The 26,647-nt window shown below is 39.6% G+C and overlaps 1 protein-coding gene across 1 annotated transcript; it reads right to left on the bottom strand.

The window, feature by feature from the left end:
• Positions 1–32: 32 nt before the first annotated feature.
• TXNDC5 (thioredoxin domain containing 5) lies at positions 33–24,653 on the bottom strand. Its single transcript, XM_066558703.1, has 10 exons — positions 24,417–24,653; positions 19,786–19,935; positions 16,907–17,012; positions 15,537–15,633; positions 13,114–13,229; positions 10,978–11,064; positions 8,110–8,250; positions 5,220–5,308; positions 2,301–2,430; positions 33–1,732 (listed from the first exon to the last, which is right to left on the bottom strand). Exons 1-10 carry the CDS (start codon positions 24,629–24,631, stop codon positions 1,610–1,612), a joined length of 1,254 nt encoding a protein of 417 aa, XP_066414800.1. The 5' UTR covers positions 24,632–24,653; the 3' UTR covers positions 33–1,609.
• Between the last annotated feature and the right edge of the window lie 1,994 nt (positions 24,654–26,647).

Raw genomic sequence — 26,647 nt, 5'->3', positions numbered from 1 at the left:
TATTCATTGTGCTGTATCATTTATAGAAAGACTGCTTTTTTAAAAAGTTTTTATTTAGAAAAAATCTCAGTGTAAACAATTGTACCACTTTGATTTTATACAAGAAACTCATGAGATTGTGCTTCACTAGAAAGTTGTTAAAAACATAATAAAGGCTTCCTGAAAGGCAGAAGTACACAAGTTGATCCAATACATCTGCCAGTACAACACTTAGCTTTCACTGTGGCTTTTTCACCTTCACACATTTTCAGACTGAACAGAATCAAAAGTTCTGGACAGACAGTGAAGTGAAGAACCAGAAATTCACTGGTTTAAAAGTTCATTGATGTTTTGCTTTTTTTTTTAATAAAAACGAAAAGCAACCCAACTTATTCCATATGATGGACAAAACCCAGCATCTTGACAGATTAGTCAAATTAGCCTGTAGCAATCCTCATTCCTCATGAGTTTCTGTGCACATGAGACAGCAGAATTCAATCCTTGGTTTGCTGTTGCCTTTGTATCATGACAGTCTCTGTAATGTAAATTCTTTGGCTTTCAGTTAAGTCTAACATGGAACATCTTATGCACCAAAGAATAGATTCATATTATAATCCAAGACACCACAAAGTGTGTGGTCCTAGCATTCAAACTTATCAATGCTTACAGCTTGGAAAAACATTAAGGCTCGAGAAGAGGGGTGGGGGGGAACTATTTCACACTACTGCAGAAGAGCTGAATGGAAAAAAAAATATTAAACATTGTATTACTTGTTGTTCTCTAGGTACTCTGAGTAAGGAGCAGGTCAGCACAATGTCTGGATTGAGGCCGGGATAGGAAACACGTCCTTAGCTCTGGAGTCTGACTGATCATTTACCATTAACGGGGCAGTTATAACAGCACCTATTTTTCACTCTGGCTCTAGAGAAGTAGAGCATAGTTGTGCCTCTGGAGCTGGATGGCAGCAGCCTATGGAAATGCACCTGACACATGTACACTATGGCATCAGTAACGTTCAGGCACATGTTACAGTACCATCTCTTTCTTTATGGCTAGACCTCCCATGCTGAGAGGATTAACAGGAAACAACCAGCTCATGGTGGCCTGGTATCTTCCAAAGGTGTGTGTGTTTTCAACCTTTCAGCAGCTAGATTAAGACAAATAATGATTAAGTACAATTCTAGAGGCAAAAGTGACTCAACACAGCTGTAGCTTTTGCCTTTCTAGTAATGGTAAGCAGTTTGTAAGGATTACTTTTTAACCAGATCTGACCTGAAGACAAAAATATTCTACTGCTGCCCTTCAGTTGGTTTTCTTAACGTATTTTGGTCTCAAAGGAAACCATTTACACTTCATTGCAGGAATGCAGAAATGCAGTGCAACTACCAATGCTGAAAATACTCTTGATTTGCACAGTAACTATTTGTTAGGTTTCCTTCACACATACAGAGACATGTCTCTAACACACACACAAGGGGAAGATACCAAAGTTTAGTACATTCAATTTCCTAGAAACAAAGAAACAAAAAAAGCCCCATCCCCCCCAAATACACTATTTAAAAATTAGCAAAGATAGAAATCCCTCAGCTACTGTACAGAGACAGCCAGGGACAGAGCATCCAGACTTTTATTACAGTTCATCCCTTGCCTGACGCAAGACAAAGTTATGCAGTGATTCAAGGTCTCTCGTTCCGTTGTGTTCACTGATTTTCTTTCCACCTCGGAAAAGCAGAAGTGTAGGATAACCACGGACCTTCAAAAGACACACACACAAAAAGAAACTTGCTATTAACATTCAAACTTGCATCCATCACTCATATTTACCTGATTCTGAAAAGCCATCAAACCCCTCTAAAACAGTAAGCCATTTTAATTTAAAAAAACAATTCCACAGCAGAACTTTCAATGCCAACCTGCAATTTCTGAACATTTTTAAGAGAATGGGGTAATACATGTTCCTCTAGGCTCTTGGAATGACAGCCCCAGCTCTGTCTTCAATTGTCTGCCTAACAGCTCTGAAAGACTTTTTTTTTCTAGGAATAAAATTCAGTATTGGATACCACAAGACAGCTTTAGTGCTTTCAGAGAGGTTTCCTAAAGTAGGGAGTTCTTCAGCTTTGTCCAATAATGAAAATGACCAAGCCCAAACAAACAGTTCAGGAACAAAATGATGTCACCAGGTGCCTCTTTTTGGGTAATAGAGACCACAGCTGTACTGTCAGCAGGCACCTGGAGTGCAGCAGCCAGTTGGGCTGCACACTGGAGCCTCCAACATCTGGTACACAATACTGTCCCCTTCATTTCAGAACTTTCACACTTACAGAAAATCTGTTGCAGACGTTACGTTCCACAGTGCAGTCCACTTCTGCTATTTTGACATCAGTCAAACCTGGAAATTGCTCTTTGGCAAGGTTCTCCCAGGTTGGAGCCAAGTTCTTACAGTGACCACACCTAGAAACAAGGGAGGGAGATTTGTTTAACAGACACACTTTCTACTTTATCTCTACTGTCTTGCTTCAATTGATGTAAGTTTAACTAGCAGCCTTTCCTATCCCTAATGATTTGGCCCTCCAACTCCCTTGCACTATTATGTCAGTAAATGAGCTAAGAAAAGAAGTGATTTTATTTAAGTTAAGCACTGAAGTACTTTCTGGCCATTTTAGTCTTGTCTAGAATGGTATTCTAGATCTCAGTACATTAACATTTTACCCCACAGAGGAATATGAAGCCAAATAAAGACAAGACCAGAGAATATTTAAATAGAAAAAAAATATCTCTTGGAAACAAAAATGCTTTTAGGAAGACACAGAATGTCTGTAGAATTAATTTTTCAGGTAGCCTATGCCAATCATGCTAAAGCTACATAAGCCGAGTTTTAATTAGTTAAATGAGATTTTAATTTCCCTATTAAATTTCTTCAAGTTCCTAATGGCCTCCTTGACCATTAGCATTCATTTTGTTTATATTTTGAACTTGGCTTAGTCAAGTTCCTAATGTGAACTTCTTACTGCCTTTAAGAAGAATTCCCAAAGCACTTTAGACTTTAAATCTGCATTGCTCATACTATTCTAACCCAGCTGCACCTTAATTGGGTTTTTAAAACAGACCCATAATTGCCTCAAGGCTGGATCAGGGCATTTACAAAAATAATAAAAGATGTCTCAGCAGAAGTTTTCTTAATGCAAGCCAGTGTATATTTAAACTACCTTGTTAATACACAGTGACAGTATAAAAGCATTTCTGACCATGCACAAAAACTACTAGAACAGGATGATTTTGTGCTTACGATGCAAGTTAACATTTATATTTATCCAAAACTAACTGAAGGGCAGAACTAGAAAGCAACATAATAGTGTTTGCTGAACCGTACATAAGTTAATCCACTTGGAAGAGAATATGGTCATTTATATGCAGAGCACTACAGGCAGTCACAAGCCTGACTTTCAGAGCCAAAACTAGGATACGAGTTACATAAATATAGGAAGCATTTTCCTAAATGGTGGCTTTCTGAGCATTGCAGCCAGGCAGCAGACACTGGTGACTCTACATCCTGAAACCACTGTTTCTCACCCTGCCATCCAGCACTGATCCTATCTGTGAGATCCAGCAGCATCCCACGATAATCTCATGAGATGAGGATATGGTATTGTTAACAAGAGATAATCAAAAGGGGTGAATTTCTTGATCTCAAACTCTCCCAGAAAAAGTTGCTCCAGGAAATGAACTAGTAGATATGCCAACAAGCCCTGGCTTCAGAAATCAGACTGGAAGCTGCTCTTGAGCACAGGTGTGAACTGAATTTCCCAGCCAGTTCTGCAGGTGGGGCAGAAGCAGCACAGGCACAGACTCAATCTAAATCCCTCCCAGAGTACAGAGGGGATAAAGGCAGTGAGGAAAGAGCAGTAAAAGATGAGGGGTGTGCATGCTATGGGCAGGACATTTCTTAACTCAGTGGTGGCAGATACTTGCTCACATCCAAAAGCAGATCTTACAGATGGAAGAGAGCATAGCAGTGGTTCTTAAGCAGCAAAGGGTGACAACACTGGAAAAGCCTGCAGCCTGAGCTTAAGTGAAATGAAATGTTCCCAGGTAATTCTTGCCTACACTAAGAAACACATGCATGCCTACTGTTGAAGTTAAATGGCAATATTTTGAGATGCCTGAGCACATCTAAATATGGGTGGTGTTTGCTTGTGTTGCTTTGTAATGGGGCCTTTTGTAACATAAACAAAATATCTTTTTATATTTTATACACTGTGTTAATGGAATGCCAGTGATTAAATCAGAGATGTGTTATCTTTCACCCAGTGAAATACAGCTTAATTTTAATCTCTCCCACTACACTAGGCTTCCTTCTGTTTGCTAAAAGACCAGCAATGGAGCAATGGATGAGCAAGATGGCATGCAAGTTTCATTAAATTCAGAAGAGGCACAAATAAGATGAATTCTATAAACCAGAGAGAGAAGAAAAAGAAACTTTCTTTTTGTCTCAGAAAGGGAATAGTTAGAAAAAGGTGGAAATATTTCTTCTACTAGTTTGTAATACTAAGGTCTTAACCCATCTGGGGTCCCAGGTTCTGCTGGATATAGCAGGAATGGCAGATGCCAGAGATGACTTTCATTTCGCCCTCCAACGCATTCCATTGGGTATCTACACCTACACCATCTGCTCTGGGTCCCTCTAAGAACATACTGCATGAACATACACTCTTAAGAACATCTTAAAATTGCCACTTGTGCAAATTAGTTTTTGGACAGTTATTTGGAGAGTAACAGGCAGTTAATTATCCATAGCTCAACAATCTGTATCAAAACTCAGGTGCTCCAATGAGGCTTCCAATGAGGCTTCCAATGAGGGAGAGTGCCCTAAGGCCAGCATCCTCTCCTTTCTCAGCACTGAGCTATGGTGATATACTCCCCTCATCTTATCCTAACCCAGGGATAGGAACATGCTGCACCTGCAAAGAAAGCTTCACTCTCCCTGTTACCCCAGCAGTACGTGGAGGCTGACACGGTAAAGCTTCTGTGTCAGCCTTTCCACAGAGAGGCAGCTCAAGGGAGCTAAACAAGGCTAAGCTTTTTTTTGCTGTGACTCTTGCCAACACACACATTCTTCAGCTAATTCACAGTTTAGATCAAGACAACAAATCCACTACTACAGCTTAAAGATCTACAGCAACTATTGCACTCACATCTTAGCCAGCAATAATCCTGAACAGCAACAGCTGCAAACTTCTTACCATGGAGCGTAGAATTTAATAAAGGTGATCCCCCTAGCAATGGTTGCATCAAAGTCTTTTTCAGAGAGAGAGAGCACTGCAGCCTGCCCCTGAAAAACAGAAAAAGAGAAAAATATGTTAAAATATTTTGTATATACAACATCAGTCTACTGAGCTTTTACATTCCTAAAAGGGAAACTGGAATTGGAAAAGATAATATTGTTGGCAATATAAACAAGAGTAGCAGCAGCAGACCTGCCTTTTACTTCTCAGCAACTTTCCTTCCCCAGACAGATGCAGAGAAAAGCATATTTCACACTGAATCTCATCCATAACTGAAGAAACAAAGCTTTCCTATTTTCAAAGGATTTGCCTGTATCCAGATTTTCAGTAATTGTAAAAAAATCACCTTAATTTTAATACACTATGTTTCAAGGAACAGCCCTTAGAGGAGTTGGCTTCAAGCAGGTAATGGCCATCTGAGATTTTAATGAGGTATTCAAGGCACACAATTGATGTCTCAAGAGCTGCTCTCTTCTTTCTTCCCCTGCATTGCATTCACAAAAAAAGCTGTTACCAGAAACACAGATTTGCCTGTCAAAAGGACATCACAACACCACACTTGCATGGCTGCCAGGAAATGTTTCTACTCCTGATAATATCAGGAGAAAGGGAATGATGGGAGGAAAGCACATTGCTTACAGTCTTCACATGAGAGCATGGAGCTGAAGCTTCATTTTTTGCATGAGACCTTTAAGGGTGGGAGGGATTAAAAACAAATAAATGTACCCCATGCCTATAAAAGCTTCAAAATCAAATGAAAGAAAAAGAAAAATAAGATCACAGCTGACAGTATTATCAATTCTATTTTAACCCCAGTAAGTTTTGTGAAGCCAAAAATAAATTTGAAAATCCAAATTATCCAGTACCTTTAAATATTTCTGTAAATAACTGTTAGTTCATGGACTTATTTCACTATGCTGAAGTGCTTTTACCTCTAAATAACTATTTAGAAATTAGAAATTATACTTTTATACTTTGTAATTATTAAATAATCAGAAATAATTACATGAAGCAAAAAGTAAGCACTATGCTTCTACTCTGATATTCCTAAATGGCTATCTAAAACTGATGTTCCAAACATAATATACAATCTAAGATACAAAATGTGAAAACCTGATTAGTAACAACTTCCCCATGATTTGCACAGTAAAATGAATTTTAAAGATCTGTAGATACTATCAGAATATCAATGTGAACTATGTAACCACAAAAATAAATTTAATATGAGATATCCCAATTTTAGCTTTGTGTCTCAAAAAAGACATCTAATGCAATCACATAATCTGAGCATCTGCTGGTCACGCTGCCTTAATCCACCAGGATAATTTTTTGTATGATTTTAGCCATGTCTGGCAGTAGAGAAGTCTCATGGATGTAAAAGTGCAGCTTTTGTAAAAGGGCTGGCAAGTACTTGGGCTATATAAGACATGGGGGAATCCAAGTAGGGGCTCAACACTGGGACACAAATTTGGAGTGGGAACTCATTGCCTTGGCTGCCTGTGGTCAACTGATAGCAAATGCAGTCAGTGTTTGCTGGCTACAGTGGCTAGCTCCTTGTTTCAAAATTCATGAAAACAAAGAGTCAGGGGGTCTGAAGATAAAAGTTGTAAGGACAAGCTGAGTCCAGCACCATGTCTACTAATATTTAGCAAAAAATCCCCCAGCAATCTTTTCTTCCTTGTGTGTGTGCCTGGTGAATGCAAGGCAGAAGTGGGAATTTGTGTCACATGTGGTTTGTGTTATTTCTATAAAAATAGAAAGACAACTAATTACTTTCGGCATTGTACTAACACCAGCTCATTGGGATCTTCCAAATATGAGGTCAATTAAGAAAATAAAAATTGAAGAGCATGACAATTGCAAATCTATGTGGTCTGTAATGTTTGGTAAGCCACTTTATGCAAGATGGGTAATGCTGCTGGAAAAGTCAGCTGGGAAAGGTAATATTTTCCTATAAGAAGATACATAGAAACTATATTTATATTAATAACATCATTGCCTAATTATTTAAGTTCATTCAATAGCACAAGGGGGTGTAAATCCCTGTCCCTTATTTTATAGGCACAAAGTATGTTTTGTACCTTTCATGAAAAATTATGTTTGATATCCATCCCTAATTTCTCAGCCTCACCAATTTTTCATTCATCTCCAAGAAAAATGGCAGATGAAATGCCAAAGGATTAGAAAAGACATAAAATTATATGACATGAACTACAATTGTACAAAGGTTATTTCTGCCAATTTCTTCACAACAGAAGCCTGTAGTTCCAACAACCAAGATAAAAATAAGTCTCCAAAAGCCAAGGAGTTTTCTTGTCACAGGGCACATTACCTTACCATATTGGTACTGGTCTTCATAATCTTTGTTCATTGCTTCTGCAGATAGATTTCTAAGTATAAAACCTTGGCTTTTTTTAGGGGCTTAGCAGTGTGCACCATCCTCCTGGATTCAAGTGATAATCTTGCAAGAAATGTTCATCTCTACAGTGGTAAAATATGCTGTCATACAGATCCAGATGCCAGCAGTTCCACAGGCCAAAAAGACACATTTATGCCTGTATCTAAATAACTTATTGCAACCATAAAATAGGAATCAGATTTTTTTTCCTTCTTCAATTTTTTTCTTTCTTCAATTTCCTTCTTCAATTTATAAGATTAGTAAAAGTATCTCTAGGATTTGTGATCTGATTCCACTCATTAGTTACTCAAAAAAATAACCAGGGAAGTATTTGGTACAGTTTACCTCCAGAAATTGTCAAGCTATCAGAGAGAGAGAAATACATGGAAGACTCAGGCAGCTAAAACAGTCTCAACACCTTACATTGCTGCAGAGTGCAGGAGCACTTACCTCAACAGGGGTGGGCTCTGCAGGTGGCTGTGGGGCTTCAACAGGTTTATCTGCTGGTGGCTCTTTCCCAGAGCTCTGCAGCTGGGAATCCACGTATTCTTTCAAGGAATCAAAGTCCCTCTTCCCTTTGTACTGGTCACCCTACAATTAGCAAATAGTTTGTGCAACCTTCTATATGCAGTTGACAAAGCAAATAAATAATTACTAGTAAAACAAGATTGCCAAGTGTAAGCAAATAAATAATAAATATGATTATCTAGTTCTTAAACTTCTCTATGACATTCCATTCACTCCATGTCTTCAGCTTTTGCCATAGATTCTTTGGTCCCCGAAGGGAACAATCTAACATTCCCTTGAAATGAAAGGTATTTTAGAAACATAGAAGCAAAATTTTGAAACATTTCCACTTTGACCTTCTGGTCTCACCCTAGTCAGCTTTTGAAAAGTTTTATTTTTTTGCATCTAACTCTACTACAAGGAACAATAAAATATCCACTGTGGTTTGGGTGTGGTCTCCGTTACCCTGTGAGCTCAACGCAGTGCTTTGACTGAAAGCACAACGCAGGGCTGAAAACTTTAACTTGCCTGTCTCTGGACTACACAGTCATTCCTCTGGCCTACACACTTGCCACAAGTCCTTGGAAAACCCAAATAGTAAGGCATTGCACTCTGGGCACCTAGGTTCACGTGGGAGCAAGAGACAACAGCAGCCTGCTGCAGGGCAGACATTTCCAATGGCACCACTCTCCCAAAAGTCTAATCCTATTTTTTAACCTGCACATGAAGCAGTCAGCCAGCCAGATCTTTGGGAGGCCACAGTTTACCTTGGATGCTTCCCCATATTCCTGGTACTTTCCAAATCCAGAGAACAAGACAATCAGGAGATTGTCAGAACAAGAAATCAGAGCACTTGTGAGCAGCTTTTAGTCTTAAACTCACTGTTGGCCCTCTCCAATTTGGCTCTTGCATGAATGCCCTCAGGGCTGTCTGTGAAAATTAGTATTAATTTTCCTGTTCAGAAGAGAGATCATATCTTTGAGGCATTACAAATCCATTTTGGATAGAATTCTTGAGATGTGGTCCTATGTGGTGTGGGCTGCAAGATATATTTCCTCTTGCAGACGAGGAAGACTCTTTAAGAAACAACAAAATCTTCCAGAGATTAGAGGGAAGAACAGACATCTCTTCAACTTTCCTTTGTCATTGGAACTCGTACACATTTTCCTTCCTTTGTAATTGATAATGTTTCCTATAACTACTGCCCCTTTCCTGGCACTGGGTGTCAGTCAATCCCTAAGGAGCAAGAGGCCTGTACCTGTTTGTTTGTACCCATGTCAGCAGGGCAGGGTCAGGGCTCCTCCCAGAGTATCTGCTGCATCTCACCAACAGCAGTGGTGTGATGCCAGACTTCAGTTATGGCAAAGGGCATGAAGGTATTACAGACAAGGCTGGATGACTGAATCAGTTCTCCTCCTTCCCCTTACTGACCAGTATTATGGCTGCCAGAGAGAGTTTCAGGAATTTCTGGGCCAGATTATTGGAAAATTGTTGAGGTCATTCTGTGCTTTTTCAAATATGTTGTATCAGCCCATAGAGGAACATGTGATTTTGGTGGCAGTATTCTACCAAGGAATTCCACACTGCCAGTGGGGAAAGAGTTTGATGTCAACTGAAATACATTGTTCAGATTAATGGCCGAGATTCAGCTTTACCAAATACAACAGCAGTGATTTTTTTTTTTCCTGTCACTGCACTCTTGATTGAAATACCTCCAAGGAACTCCAATTATTACAATGTTTAAACTAAAATTTAATTAACTAAAAACCTCCAGCCTTGGACATGCCACCATTCTTGATTTGAGCACGCCCTCAGCTTCCAGCTGTGTTGCTTGAGAGGTCACAAAGCTGCACACTTATGTGAACCTGGTTTGAATTCAAAAACACCGGGGCTGCTTCATTTAAATTCCCTAGTGTCTCATCTTATAGGGGTGTTTATCCCAAACCTCATATGGTATGTACTTGCAGCCAGTTTCTCTTCAGAGTGCCAGAAAACGGCCACAAGTAGTGGCCACTAAACTGTTTCAAGTAACAGAACTTAATGTTGCTGATACTGTAAATGTTCAAAAAGGAATGCAAGATGAATGGGAGAAAACCCCCTCATCCTTCCCCCTGCTAAGAACTTAGTAGGTAAAAGCTAGAAGTGTAGTCCTGGGTTCTCTTGCAGGCCTGATTTGAATATCCATTGAATATATTAAACTAATCTTGAAATTGTAAAATATAGTATAAATAATGCTATATAATATGTTTATTTATTGCTGTTCAGGTATGTGGTATTTATAAATATTTTATCGCCCCATAATTTCAGAATATTTTAGTTCTCTGAATTGCTGCAAGGAAAAATGTCAACTGGGCCCACAGGATTCTCACTCGCGTGTCATGTGAAATGTTTGGGTTTATATAAAAAAGAAAATTTGCATCTCCAGACATCACTCAGCAGATGGGCACCACTTAGAAATCAGAACCTTCTGATACACATTGTGAAAATTACATATTTTATTATTATTTCTGTTTCAGTTATATTATTGTGTTTCATATGAAGTAAAATACTATGATAAAGTAAACCCAGAATTCTCTCACACAGCAGCATAACTGGAGATCCTGCTTACAGATTTATGAACATTATATCAGTTTTTTGCAAAACAGAGAACAGAAACCTTTATCTGTGGACAAAGTTTACCTCTTCTAGCACCCAAATTAACATCTAACATCTCTTCTCTCACAAGCAGATTTTTTTTTCCAGAACGTAAGCATAGTCCAAATACTATTCAGAGAAAAATGGTGTGAGTTTTTGCTGAACTTGCAGACTCACCTTTTCACCATTCCTAAACCAGAGGAGTGTGGGATAACCACGAACTTGGGCTTCAGAGCAGACTTCGTAATGCTGGGTACAGTCGACCTACATTTTGGGAATAAAATCCAAAACTACTCAGTGCCTAAAATAAACATACAACAAGCATCACAGCCTCCCTTGTTTAAAAGCTCAGAAAAATAGAGGAAGAAGCAATACAAGGCTTGGCAAAACTCAGTACCAAGTACTATCTTGAGAATGATTATGTCTGCCTTCCAAACAGTGGTTTGGTTGTATAATTGGGAGGCCCTGTGTGTATTTGATTTATTTATTTAATTTAAGGAGTATCAGGGAGGGAGGTATGGCTAGAAGGAAGTAGTAGCAGTTACAAAGAACAATGAAGACATAATTAAATATTTCAATTAAAAAGTGCTTGGTATTCTCAGCTAATAAAATCAGTACATGGACAATGAGACACAAAACACTAATGTGAGAGAGTTTTAAAATTAAGACATACTGGCTCACCCATTTATTAAAAAACTACTCTTTAAAGGCTTCAGAAGGCATGTCAACAGTTAGCAAGTGAACTGTATTTCAAGGGAAGCTCCAAGTGCATAGCAACATTCATTTCTAATATAGTCTGTAAAGTTACTTGTTTATAAACTTTTCACTGAAGATCAACTCTAAAGATTAAACAGTGTTAAGACACTATTCCCCCAGATTAGATGAAGGTCATGGTTCAACCTTCTTAGAAACAGTTGTGTTTCCTGTTTACTTACAGACTTAAAATCTTAGCCAAGACATGCTTCAAGATATATTTCACAAGCTATACAGTTACATAAAATTGTCTAGGCATCAAGACAAATCTTAGTGGAAGTATTAAACAGCAACTCTCTCAGTAATACAAACTGCAAACACCACAGACAACTGATTAAAACAGAAATTTTGGAAATTTGTTGTTTCTTTTTCTCTGGGTACCAGAAAATGGTAACTTCATAAAGATACTTAAGCAACTATTTCATCAGACAGCAAACAAGGGTATCAAAAAGTACAGAAAGATTCAAAGGAGAAAAAGCTTCTGACATTTCATTTTCAGAAGGAATCTAACTTTATAACCACCAGGTCTGAACATTACATATATATATATGTCTCATCTAAACTCCTCTAAAGTTCAACTCTGCTGGCCTGTGCTGTACATGTACAGCATACCTGAATCAACAGATTTTCAAAAGCATTTAAAAAACCAGTCAAGCTCATCCCTCCCGTGCAGCTGAAAGTGCTGTGAGGGCAGAGGCAGGGGAGACAGCAGAGGAAGAGTCCTTCTGCAGGACTGACAATAGTGCCATGCAGTATTTCAGGTCAGTGGAACCACTGTGAAAGTTTAGGGACGTGGAAGTTGAGCCTGGTCCGGTTTCCATGGTTGGCAGATACAGAGGGATTCCCATCATGAGCCACCTGGACATAGGTATGGGTCAGCAAATAAAGCCAGTAACTGCTATTGCCAGACCACCTCCATACCTCTGCACAGTAGTCACTCCACGTACAAGTAACAAGCTCCCATGGTAAATACACCACAGAACCTGGTTATCAACCCTAAGGGAAATAGTAAAGCAGGACAAGATATCAATTTTTAAGGTGTAAGACCCCCCTGAAACCTTTTAAAAGTTTTATGGGGAAAAAGAGGGAAAAAACCAAAACCAACAAAGAAATAACTCATCATAAATACCCAGTAGGGCTAAAGCTTGCTAAGGAATTCAATGCTGCAAAGAACAAATTCGAAGTCACTTTCCCACTCAAAATAAATACTGAAGTCTATCAAGTTCTGCAAAGCAAATGAATAATAAAAAACAAATCTCAAAAATATTATTCCCTGCACCTGAAGTATCAGACTTATTCCTAGCTCTCTGAAATGCAGAGAGGCAGCTCTGTTTGTAACAAGGCTTTGCTTAAAATAGGGGAGGTCCGGTTAACTGTGGATGTGTGAGAAAAAAACCATGACCGTCTCAAAACAAAAATACAAACTGTGACTATAAAAGGATTTAAGAGGTGACAAACAAAACAATTGTGATTTGCAAATCATAGCACAAAAGGCATGATTCTTGGCTGAAACATATGTTGACACAAACCATATTTTCAAACTAAGAGTGTTTCACCTACCTTACCAATTTTGACAGTTTCTGAATGCTCAAAGACTTGAGCCAGCTGTTCCCAGGTTGGGGCCAAAGCCTTGCAGTGACCACACCAAGGGGCAAAGAACTTGATGAAGTGATTACCTTTTAAGTTAAAAAAAAAAAAAGAAAAAAAATATTTAGCTAATTTGGAATGAACTTGGCTGCAATTAAAGCCGAGGTACTAATCTCAGGCTACAAATTTATCATGGTATTTCCTGAGTTAAAGATAGGAAACACTGTGAATCAAAGGCCAGGACAAAATACTTCAGCAATTAGGTTTTCAATACTGTATGCATTCCCACAGTGTTGCCAAATTTCCTGAAAATTCAAACAGCTTCAAAATCTTAAGCCAACAAGTGAGGTATTAAAACTGATACTTTTAACCTAATAATTTACCTAAATGTTTAATTCTACCAGTTGCCCTCTTACAGAGTAGAAAGAACGACCAAGGAATATATGTTGATAACAGCATAAATTGAAGTATTAAACTTCAACTTCATGCAATGGTGTTTCCTAAGAAATGCTTAAGTCCATTAATTACCTGAAAAATGTTGTTCAGTTTTCCATTTTCCTTTTTCTGCCCTGCTCTTTGAATTTTCATGTCAACTACTCAGAAATTTCTGCCTTTAGTAGATGTTTGTGGCATTTTATGCAGAGAAGAGTCCCTGTGCTATCTCCTACTAAGGTTTAGTTTAAAAGTATATATTATTGATTGCAGAGTACTAGAATATGCAATTTCTTTCAATTAAGATTAATTAATTCAAATTGCTGCACATTTTTGCATACACTGAGGCAAGGCTCTGTTAAATGAAATAAAAATGAACTGAATTAAAATAAGGGAAAAAAATTAATTTGCAGGAAACACCAGCAATTGGAGAAAAGCTGTTTTTAGCAGAATTATTCATAATCATTTGAAGACTGCTTTGGGGATGATATTACTTGAATTAATTTCTAGTTTGAAGGCTTGTTCACAAAGGAAGGTCAGAGGAAAGGCAATAAAAAACAACTGCAGTACTAGTGTACTCTAACTGGACTAGTCTGCATGTGGAAGACTTTCAAACTGATTGACACTCTATGTATTGGTCAAGTAAACTGCAAAATCAAATTTCCCATGAATTAATAAGAACACTAGTCAAAATCAGCTATTCTTTACCATGTACTCTGACATACTCTCCTCAATAGAAAACAATATAATTTATTTTTGTCCCAGAGCAGCAAAAAGGTAAAAGGAGGCTATTTAAGAACAGAATTCAACTTTGCTGGTGTAACTGCTAAGGTTCACATTGTATTTAAGCACTGAACTTCTTGTAACTGAAGTCAAGAAAGGACAGCACATTTGCAGATGATCATAAACCTGTTTAACCATCAGATATGACCATGAGAATGTCTCCTCTATGAAGGCCAATGGATACATAATAAAAACACTTAAAACATTTACAATGCACTGAACTTTACAGTCTGAGAAGGCAGTTAAGCTGACAAATGCTTAGCATATCCCTGATGGCTTAGAGGAAAATTAATGGAGAATTTTGATTGAATTCCACATTAAGCCAGACATGCTGGGAAATTTTAAGTTAGCTGCACAAAATGCTGTTTTACACATGAAAATATTTCTAATGAGGTAATGGTTACTTTAAGAAGTTCTAGTTTGACCTCCCTAACGAGCAAACATTTAATTTCAAAGGGCAAACATTTAATTTTACCCAGCCTTTCTTTTTCAGATAACAGATGGAGAAAGTAGGATCCTCTGTTGTCATGCCAGCCCAAAGTTTGTATTCTAAGATTTTGTTCATTGTCTAAAAAAAAAATCATCTGAGTGGTGAAATTTCCGTTATTAGGTATCCCTCCTGGCATTAATTTTAAAGCTTCCAGACAAAGTATTTTTTAAAATAGCCAAACAGACGAAGTGTTTTGCCCACATTAATTCTGGAGGAAGGAAGCAAAACAATATCAAATAAAGGGTCAGACTGGAGTGGGATGGGGGCTGGAAGGAGGAAGCGGGTGGATTACACTTATCCAGAATAACAACCTGGGAGGAAGAACAAACCAGCACCTAGGGAAGGAGGAAATGGGACTTGCAAAAACACAAAGTGGCAAGGCTGTGACTGAGCAAGGAGCTCGGGAAAAGAGACAGTTTAGTTGAGCAAGCCTCACTAGCTTCTTCCCTGGGATTAGGAACCATAATTTTACTGCCTTCTGACTGCTGTACTTCAACTTTCTTATAGTCCGCAATAAATAATTTAAACAGTGCATTTTTACATAGTTTGCTATGTAGTTACCTCTTTCACTAGGTATTACTGGAAAATAAAAGTGAGATGGAGATGTCCTCAGAATGAACATTTCTGGTGTAACCTTCCCTCTACTAATGTCTCTGTAATCAAGTTTGTCTTGTTTGGAAAAAACAGTTACCTTCTGCTATGTGCATCTTGAAATTGTCTGCTGAGAGTTCATACATTCCCTGCTTAGGTTCAGGGGCTTTTGGTGGTTCCACATCAGATTCAGGGTCCTATTCATAAGAAAAATTACCTTATTTTTGTTCTACAGTAAATACACAACATTTTTTTTCTTGTATCACATCATTGTGTGATAGTGCCATAGACTCTGAAATTTTGAATTCCTAAAGCAAGGTCCTTATTTAGCTTGATTTAAGTACCTAATGTTTTCTAAAAAACAACTACATGAAAGCAAAAGGTGAAAAGGACTGCCACATAAAAGAGAGTTACCAGAGTCTGTGGAATACCAGTCTTTCACTGTGCTCTAGTACAGTCTCAGGGCACAGTAATTGCTGTAGCATTCATTGCATCACCATATATTAACACACTTTAATTATATAACAGTGCCTCCAGAGCATCACACATCAGCCACAACTGCCATCACACCCATTTCAGTGGTCTCTGGGCTATTTAAAAACAGTGCAAAAGCTATTTTCTGCTCCCCTAGTGCCAGAAAGAATGCTGTCTACCTAATGGTGCCAGGAAAACAGCAACAATGGAAATGGAGCAAACACTTAATACATTTAACTTGCAAGAAACTCATGAGCATTTCAGCAAAAGCAGGTGAATACTTTCTAGACTCTAACTCTAGAGCTGAAAAGAATTTTTTAGAAACCACAATGTGTATTTCTTAAAATAATTTAGCATTTAATGTTCAATTATTAAAAATACCATGTTTGTTGAAATGTAATCACATTCTAACTGTGGTTCAGCAATCACTAAAGCTTTCTCTTGATGAGAAACAGCAATCAAAAATTTAATTTTAGGCAAGGCTTGGCTCCCGTATGTGAATGATACCCCTAAACTTAAGGATTTTCCTAATGATATTAGCATATCTTACTTAACTGATCATTTTAAACCTTTTCTTTAGGCACAATATTATCAGAAGGTAACTCAGCTAAAGATGGCATCCATGTTTTAAGAGGTAATTAAGCTCAACACAAATGCAATTTATAATGTATTAGAGCTAAATTGCTTTTCTAACTCTAGAAACATTATGGCCTACACGTGTCAAGTGAATTGACAGCAAGGACTGTATCTTGAAATGTCAAATGTATAAGCATTAAAACTGCATTATGTACTGTAATTTTAAAAGCAGGAAACAGAGAGCAGGTCACAGGATGACAGTTTTAATTACTACTCTGGCTTACATGTAAGCTGTTTCAGATTGATACTGCAATCTGACTTTTATTCTCAGGAGCAGATTTCCTCCTGGAAATTGAAACCTAACTTAGAGAAATGATAGATAAGTAAGCCTGCAGAAAATATTATTTCCTTTTCACTTACAGATGGTTCCTCATTTAGTTTCTCCAACATCCAGTTTTCCAGTGCCTGGAAGTCCCTAGGGCCTTGGTATTTCAGAGGTTCTTGTCCCGGTTTAAGCAACTTTAGCCTAAAGGGTCAAAATGTAGAGAAGAGTGAGGCAAAATTTTTCACACAGGAAACATGCTCAGAAACATAATGTGCTTTGCTAATCCATGGCAATGCATCTCAGGCAGTACCAGAGTACCAGATCTCTTGACTATTAACATCAGCATCAGGCACCCCTTTCAGATTAAAGTGTCATGGCTAGAACTTAGGACCCCTTTTCTTTCCCATGTAAGCTTTAAGGAGATTTTTAAAAGAGAAAATAAACCATACTAAGTTAAAAATCAGCATAGTGTAATAGTGTACAATAGTGTAAAAATAATAGTGCACAATAGTGTAAAAATCAGCATAGTGTAATATTACTTTGATCAATAAGAAAAAATAATTTAAAAATTGCAGAATTCAGTTCTATTAATCCTATTTCAGTTTCTCAAAGAGCATTAATTTTGTTTTGTTCACCAAAGGAAAAATATCTAGCACTTATTTTCCCGGAAATTTCTTTCTCACCTTTTGTTCCCTGACTGCTCTTGTAGTGTAGGGCTTGTCATGTGGTATTAAATTGATTAAAAACACACTGAGACAAGTCAATAGGACAAGAGGATAAGTGACTTCTTGTAGGCATCTAGACTTCATGATTGCAACATTCATTAATCGCCATCAAAACATTTTCATAGACTACATAAAGCTTCTATGCAAATTTTAAGTTAAAATTGGAAGTCTATTTAACAAAGGTGTGATACTGCATTCTGACCTAGTCTTATTTTTTAAAGCAAATCAGACTTTCAATTACTACTGTCACCTAGCCCTCACTTCCCCTTGACAAGCTGTCATTTTGTACTGCTTCTTTAATTTCTTGGAATGTTTTTCTCTCTCTTCTTGTTCCACAGTTGGAAGAAATGAACATATGAAAAGTGTTTAAAAACCACATAATGCAAATACATTCAAAAGAGATAGGAGCTCCCACTGTTTTTTCTTTTCAAGGTACTCTTGAATGTTCCTTGTGATGACAGAAAATCAGAATAATAAGGAAGGGAAAAAAATTTAAAAGAAGAATATCTAAAACACACATCCTGGCAATATTTTTTGAAAAGTAACAAAACAAATTCAGGTAACATCTTAAAAAAAGCTAGCTGCACCTTTATTTTCTGCAAACACGGGTACATTTTCTCTAGTTCAGTTGAGAGAATATTTATTTTGCACCACCAGGTAGTCCTGAGACAACTGTGATAGAAAGTGCAGGGACCTGCTCAGCCACTTTTTCTCTGAGGGGATGGAAAGGGGATGCAGTCTTTCCTTTGACAGGTGCTTAGGAAAGCAGTGTAGGGATAAGCATAACTTGGACTTGCAGCAATACCTCTGCCTGAGGAAACTGTGAAACTTCCCTTGCTGGAGGTTTTTAGAAACAAGCTAGTTCAAACCTTACTCAAAGAGAAAGAGAACTGTTACCATGAATTGCCCTTCATTGCTATATTTCTATACCTAGCAGATGACTGCCTTATTATTTTTAACTTTTCAAATAGATAAAAGCAAGCACTAACAAACCTATATATTCAATGACCTTAAAGAGGAGGGAGGGGAAATAACCCTCCAGCAATTACACATCCATTGATTTTTTCCTATTCAAAAATCTCTGCCATTCTGTTTCAAGAGGAACAGCACCACAATATAATCTATGCAAACAGGCAATGACAACCAATGCTCACTTCTGGAGATACGAAAACAGAACTGTAACATTCATTCTTTCTTGGTATTTGTAGTGGAAGCAAGACATACACTGCCCTTAAGGACAATTCCTATCTCAACAAGGACTGTGCTATTTATAACTCTCAACTTCTACTCAGTCACACTCATCTGCGTCCAAGTGGGTGCAGCCAGGAGCGAATGAAAAGTTCAGGCTGTTGCTGGGGTTAGCAAAAACACCAGACAAAGTGAGCAAAGGGAAGGAAACTGAAAAATACAGGCTGTGGAAGGGCTACAGATAATCATTGATACAATCTCCACTTATCCCCACTAAGGTGAATAATTAATAAACCAGTTGAAAGGATCCCATCCATAATTGCAAGAAGCTTTAAAGAAGACACAAGTGAAAAATAAATCCTTTTGCTCCTTTTCTGTCATTTTAAAAGGGAACACACATCTAACCCAAAGGCACTGACCTCTCATAGATACTCTAGACCATGCTCTGCATACCAAAGCTGAGGTAGGTAAGACATACATCCTTGATAACAGCATAAACACAGCAACCTTAAAATACTAGACCAATATAACCAAATTTAGCTCAAAAAAAATCCACACAATATCACCACTGCTATGCTAAGTGATACTATTCATTTATTGCTTTGTGAGCACTTAATTCACTAAAATTCTAAGAGACCACTTATAATGCAATTATGAAGGTGCAGTGTACTGAAAAACTTGTGGCAAGTTACTTTCAAAAGCACTCTTAGTAGAAACCAGCTCTGTCATGCATATCACAGCTGCACAATGTACTGTTGCTTCAGAAAGAGGTACTCCCACACAAAAGAACAGGAAAATTCTGGACTTCAGTTAAACACAGCCACCTCACAAGACATAAAACAGCTTCTTGAAAGAAAAAAAAAAAAGAAAAAGCCTAAGAGTACTATGTATCACATGATACTTGGCAACATTGCAAAAAGGCTTAAAATGAATATATCAGGTCCAAAGGGCTACAAAGAAACCCAGCAAAAATACAGCTTAGAAGTTAGCTTCAAGTAATTGGCAAGGGATCATGGAAAACTAAAAAAGAAACATAGGCACAGGCTTCTTTCTATACTTACGTAGGGTATCCTCGCACGCCAAATTCAGAGCACAGTGGAACATCTACAGTGCAATCCACTTTAACAACATAGACCTGTGGGTTTTCCATGTTGTTGTATTTATCTCCTAGATCATTCCAAGTTGGCTGGAGGCGCTGACAGTGTCCACACCTGTGACAGAAGGGACAAGATACTGTTTAATAGCTGCTCCCACTTAGAGAGGAATGAGCCCATGGAAAAGTCATATGCAGAGTGGTGATTTTGATAAATTTAAACAAGTTTTTAAATCAAAACTTATATCAGTTACATCAGAAATCCTCCATACTCAAGCCCTGTTCCACTAAGCAACAGCAAATGCTACTAAGAACTGCAGCAGGCTGCAAACACATCTAATTTAAAAATCATCAAGATTTGAGAACCTCTTGCTACTCTTCTTTTATAGTACAAATCCTATGAATACCCCCCAAATTTAGTAAGGCTATTAATCAAAGCACTCTCCATCTTCCAGCTTTTTAGAAAAATCCTGCAAGGTTGCCCAGCTTTCTTTACGTTCTAATATTTCAAAATTCCTTCTTTTTTTAGCAGTAGGTAAAAAGAGAATAGTTTCTAGCCTCTTTGTAATGCCACTTGCACCTCCTTGCTTCAGAGGAATTGTAACACACAAGTCAAGAAAGATCACAACCAATTTCGCAATACAGTTTCCCAAAATTTTGATGACTCTTGTGGGTCACTTCCACCTCAGAATATTCTGTGAAAATCCTCCCATGCTATGCTCTGCCCCAGCAGGACACCATCAACTCTTTATATCTGCATACACACAGAAAACTGGCCTCATACAGTTCCTACAACAGCACCTCCCCAAAGGCAAAAAATAGCTATTATTCTTCTCACTGTTTTCCTAATCTTTCAAATCATTATAGCAATACTCTATTCCTCAAAGTATGATGGAAAATTTTAAGGAATAGATTTTCATTTCTCCTTAATCGCTGCTTTTGCCAACCCTCCAAGACATCAAAGAAATACAAAGCTGGAGCAACAGAAAGCATTCTCAGACTGACAGTGTGACAGCAGTTATTGCTTAGCATGACCTACAACATCTACTTTGTAAGTAACAATTAAATCACCACTAGGACTTTGGAGAACTTTGCTTGGACTTAAAATAATTACACTCATACAAATGATTTTGAGTACACTTGTAGAAAAGTTGCATGGATTCACACCTTTCTATCCTGAGATCATTGAGAGAAAAAAACTAACCAACCAAACAAAAAACCCTTGAGATTTACTTTAAGATAAAGATTCTTTTCTGATGTTAATAAGGTCCTGTAACAGTCAGGCACAATGGGTCACAAATGCTCCCATGATGTGGCCAAATACAATTTCCTATGTGATCTTACTCTGAATTGTCCTGGTGAAGGGACACAATGTGTTGCTATTAAAATCAAGTATTCCTTAAATATTTAACTCCTGACTGAAGTCCCTCCATAGCCAACTCCTTCACAGAGCTTGAATTAAGAGGAGGATTTTGGATACTCTGATCCCTTCCCCTAGCAGATGCAGTGATTCAAAACACCAAATGAACACTGGCTGGTGTTAGACAACAAAGAATGGAAAATTAAGTAAGGGAATCCCAATTAATTAACCTCCTGTTTTTTAAGCACAATAGAGCTGCCTTGTCTTACACACTTAACACTGTGATCTCTCCTATACACACCCCTTTCCTTCCTTCTTTGGATTATGGAAACTAAAACTGAAAATAAAGCAGGAAAAATGTTCCTATCTGAATCAGTAATCAACTAGATAGTCATTCCCAGTTTGATAAAAACCAAAACAGTATTATATAGAAGGAAATACATGATGGTCCCAAAAACACTTTTTCTGATGTTTCCGAGGAAATATATATAAAACCAAGGAGGGCAAAATCAAAGAGCAAGACCATACAATATCACAGGCTTCCCTCAACCCTATGCACCTACACAGTCCTTCACTGCTGCTACTCTGCAACACATCAGTGGGGCTGGAGAAGCTGCTGGGGACAGTGGAGACCTGGGTGTCAATGATGAGTTCTGCTCTTTTATCCCTACATGGGCTAGAAAGTTGTAAGCATCCACAAACTCCACTGGCAAGTAAAATGAAGATCCAAAAGAGACTAACACAAACATTTCTGGGGGCCACTAGTAGAACTTGAGCTCAGCAGCCAGCAAGGGCAGCTCCACAGTAAGGTACAGCTCAAATCCTTATCCAGTTAAAAACACAGACATGGTATAAGCAGACCAGGACCATTCTTGCTCTGCACAGAAGAATTCAACTGAAGTGAAATCCAGCCAACAGAGTTCTATTCAACCACAACAAACTTTGGTGATCAATTCTGCTGCAGCTCAGTGGACTTGCCAGATTTACCAAGTAAGAACATATGTTGAAAAGACCTGTAAGAGTCAAAATAATGAAGTAAAACTACTCAGTTGAGATGATTTCCTGCTAAAGAACCAGGGGAACCTCCCTCCTCTGTAGAAATGGAACTGGCATGGCAAACAACTTAAGAATACTTTGTGCCACCAAGAGAGTAACCTGTTCTGTCCCAAGTGTACCTACCAAGTGGGACAGCCTTCTGAACAAAAATCTTATGATATCTGATGGCAAGTGACTTGTAATGCTCTCTAATTGGAGTATCCTGCCATCTTTAAACAAATGTAGAACCCCACCCTGTACCACCACTATTTCTGAGTGAGGCCCAGAGCTACATTTATTTCAAGAATCTGGAAGAGAAGGGTGGTGCTGGCTCTAACCCAGCTCTTACTGGTAGAATTGATGATGCAACATTAGCAGCACCCACACAGATCTGAAAGACAATCCCAGCTGAACATTGGGCTGTTTGCTGTTTGCCTTAGAACTACAGACAACAGCCCGTGGGAAGCATTGGGAGATTAGCACATCACCTCAGAACAGGGCAAGAGGCTCTAACACAGACTCCAGGACTGTCAGGCAGCCCACCCTGATCCCACTGACAATTAGAACTACTGGTGTAAGTGGTATAAGCAACTCTCAGGCACTTGGATGTTCCCTTTGTTCTGCTCTTCCCTTGGACCTGAAACCTGGCCCTAATGCTGCCTGTCAGGAGCCAGACATCCAGACCAAGGGCCCTGAGGCCAAGACCAGAGATCTGGAGGAGATTTGCTAAGGATGAGGAGAACACCCAGAGAAGCTGCCACAAATCTGGTAAACAACACTGTTCCCTCACACTTAAGTTGAGCAGAGATCCTCAGCTCTCGCAAGGGCACAGCGTGATCCAAGTGGGCAAGGCCAGCACTCCCTTTGATCTGTGCTGAGGATGTGCAGCATCCACTGGATTCTGCAACAGCCCTTTTGGCAGAGAGTCTCCTACAAAAAGGGTCTTGGGATAAGAGAAAGCTCATGTGGTTTTAGGGATGCCTGTGAAAGAGTCAGTCAAGGTGTGGACAGACACAGATATCATCACCTGAGTACAGAAGAGAGCAGAAGTACTCCTGCTCTGCACGAGCATTTCTCAGGCCTTACTGCACTCTCAGGCAAAAGTCCTTCACCAGCAAGTCAGGCGTCATCCACTTTTGTGATCTTCAGAGAACAAAGGCATCTGCTCTTTCAAGCTTTTACTTAACATTTTCACATGGCATAAATAAGTCAATGTTAATAACAAAAAAAGTTTTCAAAAGAAATGCTTTCCTGCTAAGGATTTCAAAGACTCTCATATGCCTAAATGGCACCATGTAGCAATGGATAACTTTGGATCAAAACACAACTTTTGCACATTGTTCCCTTAACTTTATCTAGATTAAAGAAAACTTCGGAGGAAAAATAAAAAATTAAAAAAGAAACCTAACAACCCTAACAATAGAACTCCCAAAAACACCTACTGGATATCAGTAAGATAAAAAAGGGTAGGGGAAGAGGCAAAGAAAAGAGAAGAATATGAACAACCATGAGAAAGACCCAGGCATGAAAAGTACTGTGCTGTTGACTAGGAATATCCAGTAAAGCACTGCTCCCTCATTCATCTCAACCATTTTCGAGCCAAAAGTACCAGTCCAGGAGAAAAGCCCAGTGGGTCTCTCACAAACCTAATAACTCTCCAGCTCTCCTACGGATACCTGCGGCCTCGGGGACACAGCACGATGGTTAACACAGCAAATTTACCCTTAAATTTTGTGTATGCAAAGAGAACATCGATTCTGCAACGAAAGCATCTGCGAGCTCGGGCTGGGGGGCCCAGGGTGAGTAAGTGTCGGTGGCCAAGCTGCGACTGCTCTCGTTCTCTTTGAGGCGCGCCGGAGCGGCTCCCCCGCAGCCCCAGCCGGGGGCGGCTTCGGGCGCCGATAGGTTGGACCTGATGATCTCAGAGGTCTTTTCCAACATAGCCGAGCCCGTGGCTCCGTGACGGGGGCGGCCGCCGCGGCCAGGGCCAGCACACGCGGGGGTCCCGGTCCCTGTCCCAGCCCCTCCCGGCCCCGGGGCTGCCCTTCCCCGCCAGTCCCCCCGCCGGGCTCAGGGCAGCGCGACCCCGCGGCCTCCCCGCCGGCCCGGCCCGGCCCTGCCCGCCGCCTCCCCCGCCACGTCAACGGGGAGGAGGCGGGCGGAAGGCGCGGGCCGGGCCGGGCCGCGCCGCGCTCGGTACCCACCACGGGGCGAAGAACATGACGAAGTGGGGGGCGGCAGCGGCGCCGTGCCGCAGCATCTCCGCGCTGTAGAGGTGCCGCCCGTGCGGATCCCCCGCCGCCGCCGGCCCCGGCTCCGGCTCCGGCTCGGCCCGCGCCGGGCGGCCGCAGAACACGGGGCCGAGCACGGCCAGGGACAGGAGGCGCCACCACGCCGGGCCGGAGCGGAACGGAGCCATGGCAGCGCCGGAGAGAGAGCGGGCAAAGCCCCGGGCGGCCGCTGCCGCCTCCGCCCCGCCCCGCCCGCGGCCCCCGCCCCCGCCCGCCTCCCTCCCTCCGCCTCCCCGGGCGCCCCCGCACGCACAGCCGGACCCTCCTGCCTGGAAATAGAGCATTCTGTAAAAGTGTTCGCTATACAGCACCCGACACCTATTTTTTTATGTCCCTTATTAATTAAGTTGCTCTATATATCCATATTGAAGTCTAAAATAATTGCAGATTTTATATTTTTTAATATTGAAACATGGTCATTTCTGGAAATCCTTAATTCTATGAAATTATTTATATACCATATAATATATATTATATTTTTATTATATTGATCCATAAATCTATATTAGAATTTAAAACAATAGCCATTTTAACATATTATTTATAAAGATATATTTCCTACTATTATTATAATATTTTAACCATGATATTATTATATTATAATATTATATAATTATAATGCTATAATATAATATTATAATAACTTTATATTATATCTATTTTATATTATTTCTATAACACATAATATCTGTTTTATAGTATATATTAATTATATACATATAATTATATTATACATAACTATATCTAGTATTTCTATTAATTATTAATTATTATAGTATGTATATTGGTAATGATATTAATTATATTAATTATAATAATATTGATTTATATTAAAATTTCAAATAATAATTTTTGAGTATATATATTTACACATGCACACATACTGCAATGAAGCTTTTTGTGCAATAAATGAGTGATGAGAAGGCAGGTGTGGTGGTACTAGCCAGGTCAGTAATGGTGCTTGCCTCTGGGAGAAAGCCTGGCCCCTGAGGCTCTTAATCCCAGCTCCCTGCCCAACTGGAAAGAGGTCTCCATTCCCTTGGCTTGGTTCCCTTACTTCTGAGGGAAGGGAATAAATGGGTGCTCACACTACCTGAGGGTTTTTGAGCTGCAACAGAGTAATGATAATCAGTGAATAGTAATAATAGTAGCAGCAAATAATACAAGAAAATCAGTATGAGGTAGCTGCAAACTGATTTAACATGGGAGAGGGGGGTTGTATTTCATGCAATCACAGAATGATTTGGAGTTGAAAGGACCTTAAAGATCATCTAGTTCCAACCACCCTGCCACAGTCAGGGACACCTCTCAATAGAAAAGCCCCATCCAACCTGGCCTTGAACAGTTCCAGGGATGGAGCATCCACAGTTTCTCTGAGCAACCTGCTCCAAGGCCTCTACACTCTCACAGCAAAGAATTTCTTTCCAATATCTAATCTAATCTAAACCTACCCTCCTTCACCTTAAAGCCATTACCCTTGTCTTATCATTCCACACCCCTGTAACAAGTCCCTCTCCAGGTTCTCTTGAAGGCCCCCTTTGGGTACTGGAATGCTGTTCCAAGGTGTCTCCAGAGCCTTCTCTTCTCCAGGATGAACAGCCCCAGTTCAACCATAGGAGAGGTGCTCCAGCCCTCTCAGCACCTTTGTGGCCCTGCTGTGGGCATATTCCAGCAGGTCCATAACTTTCTTGTGTTGGAGGTCCCAGAGCATTTCTATATGCTCTTCAATTTTGATTATTTTTAGTTTAGATTTGAACTTCAAGTCCTTGAGCTTGTGATAGTGAAGTGGGTAATAATCAGAGACTCCCCTTGTCCATTTTTATGAAAAACTAAATAATTCATCATGCAAATGTGCATGCAGACACATATCTGACCTTTGTACCTGCAGTGGTCTGCACTGGTGTAATGTCAGGACTCAAAACCAGCAAGACAGGCTCCTCCTGGCACTGCTCTGCTCACTGACAAGCTGCTGCTTGCAGTCAAGTGCCCAGACAGGCAGAGCTTGCCTCAAATTTTGTCTCCAGACTCCTTCTTCCCCACATCATCCCAGCACTGAATGCTTCACTCCAACATCACCCCTTCCACAGGATTAATACAAGGTAGGACCTGGCTGTGCTGCCCATGTACTTGTGTAACATCCTTCT

Source organism: Molothrus aeneus, chromosome 1 (genome assembly GCF_037042795.1).
Source record: "Molothrus aeneus isolate 106 chromosome 1, BPBGC_Maene_1.0, whole genome shotgun sequence".
Taxonomy (NCBI): Eukaryota; Metazoa; Chordata; class Aves; order Passeriformes; family Icteridae; genus Molothrus; species Molothrus aeneus.
Note: the sequence above shows the minus strand (reverse complement) of the source record. Positions and strands in the feature narration are given on the sequence as shown.

Excerpts from the sequence above, each read along its gene's own strand:
- TXNDC5 (XM_066558703.1), bottom strand. The coding sequence starts at position 24,631 with ATGGCTCCGTTCCGCTCCGGCCCGGCGTGGTGGCGCCTCCTGTCCCTG. Across the intron at positions 19,936-24,416 it reads GTCATGTTCTTCGCCCCGTG|GTGTGGACACTGTCAGCGCC; the intron begins GTGGGTACCGAG and ends CTTCTGTCACAG. Across the intron at positions 15,634-16,906 it reads AACTAAATGAGGAACCATCT|GACCCTGAATCTGATGTGGA; the intron begins GTAAGTGAAAAG and ends TCTTATGAATAG.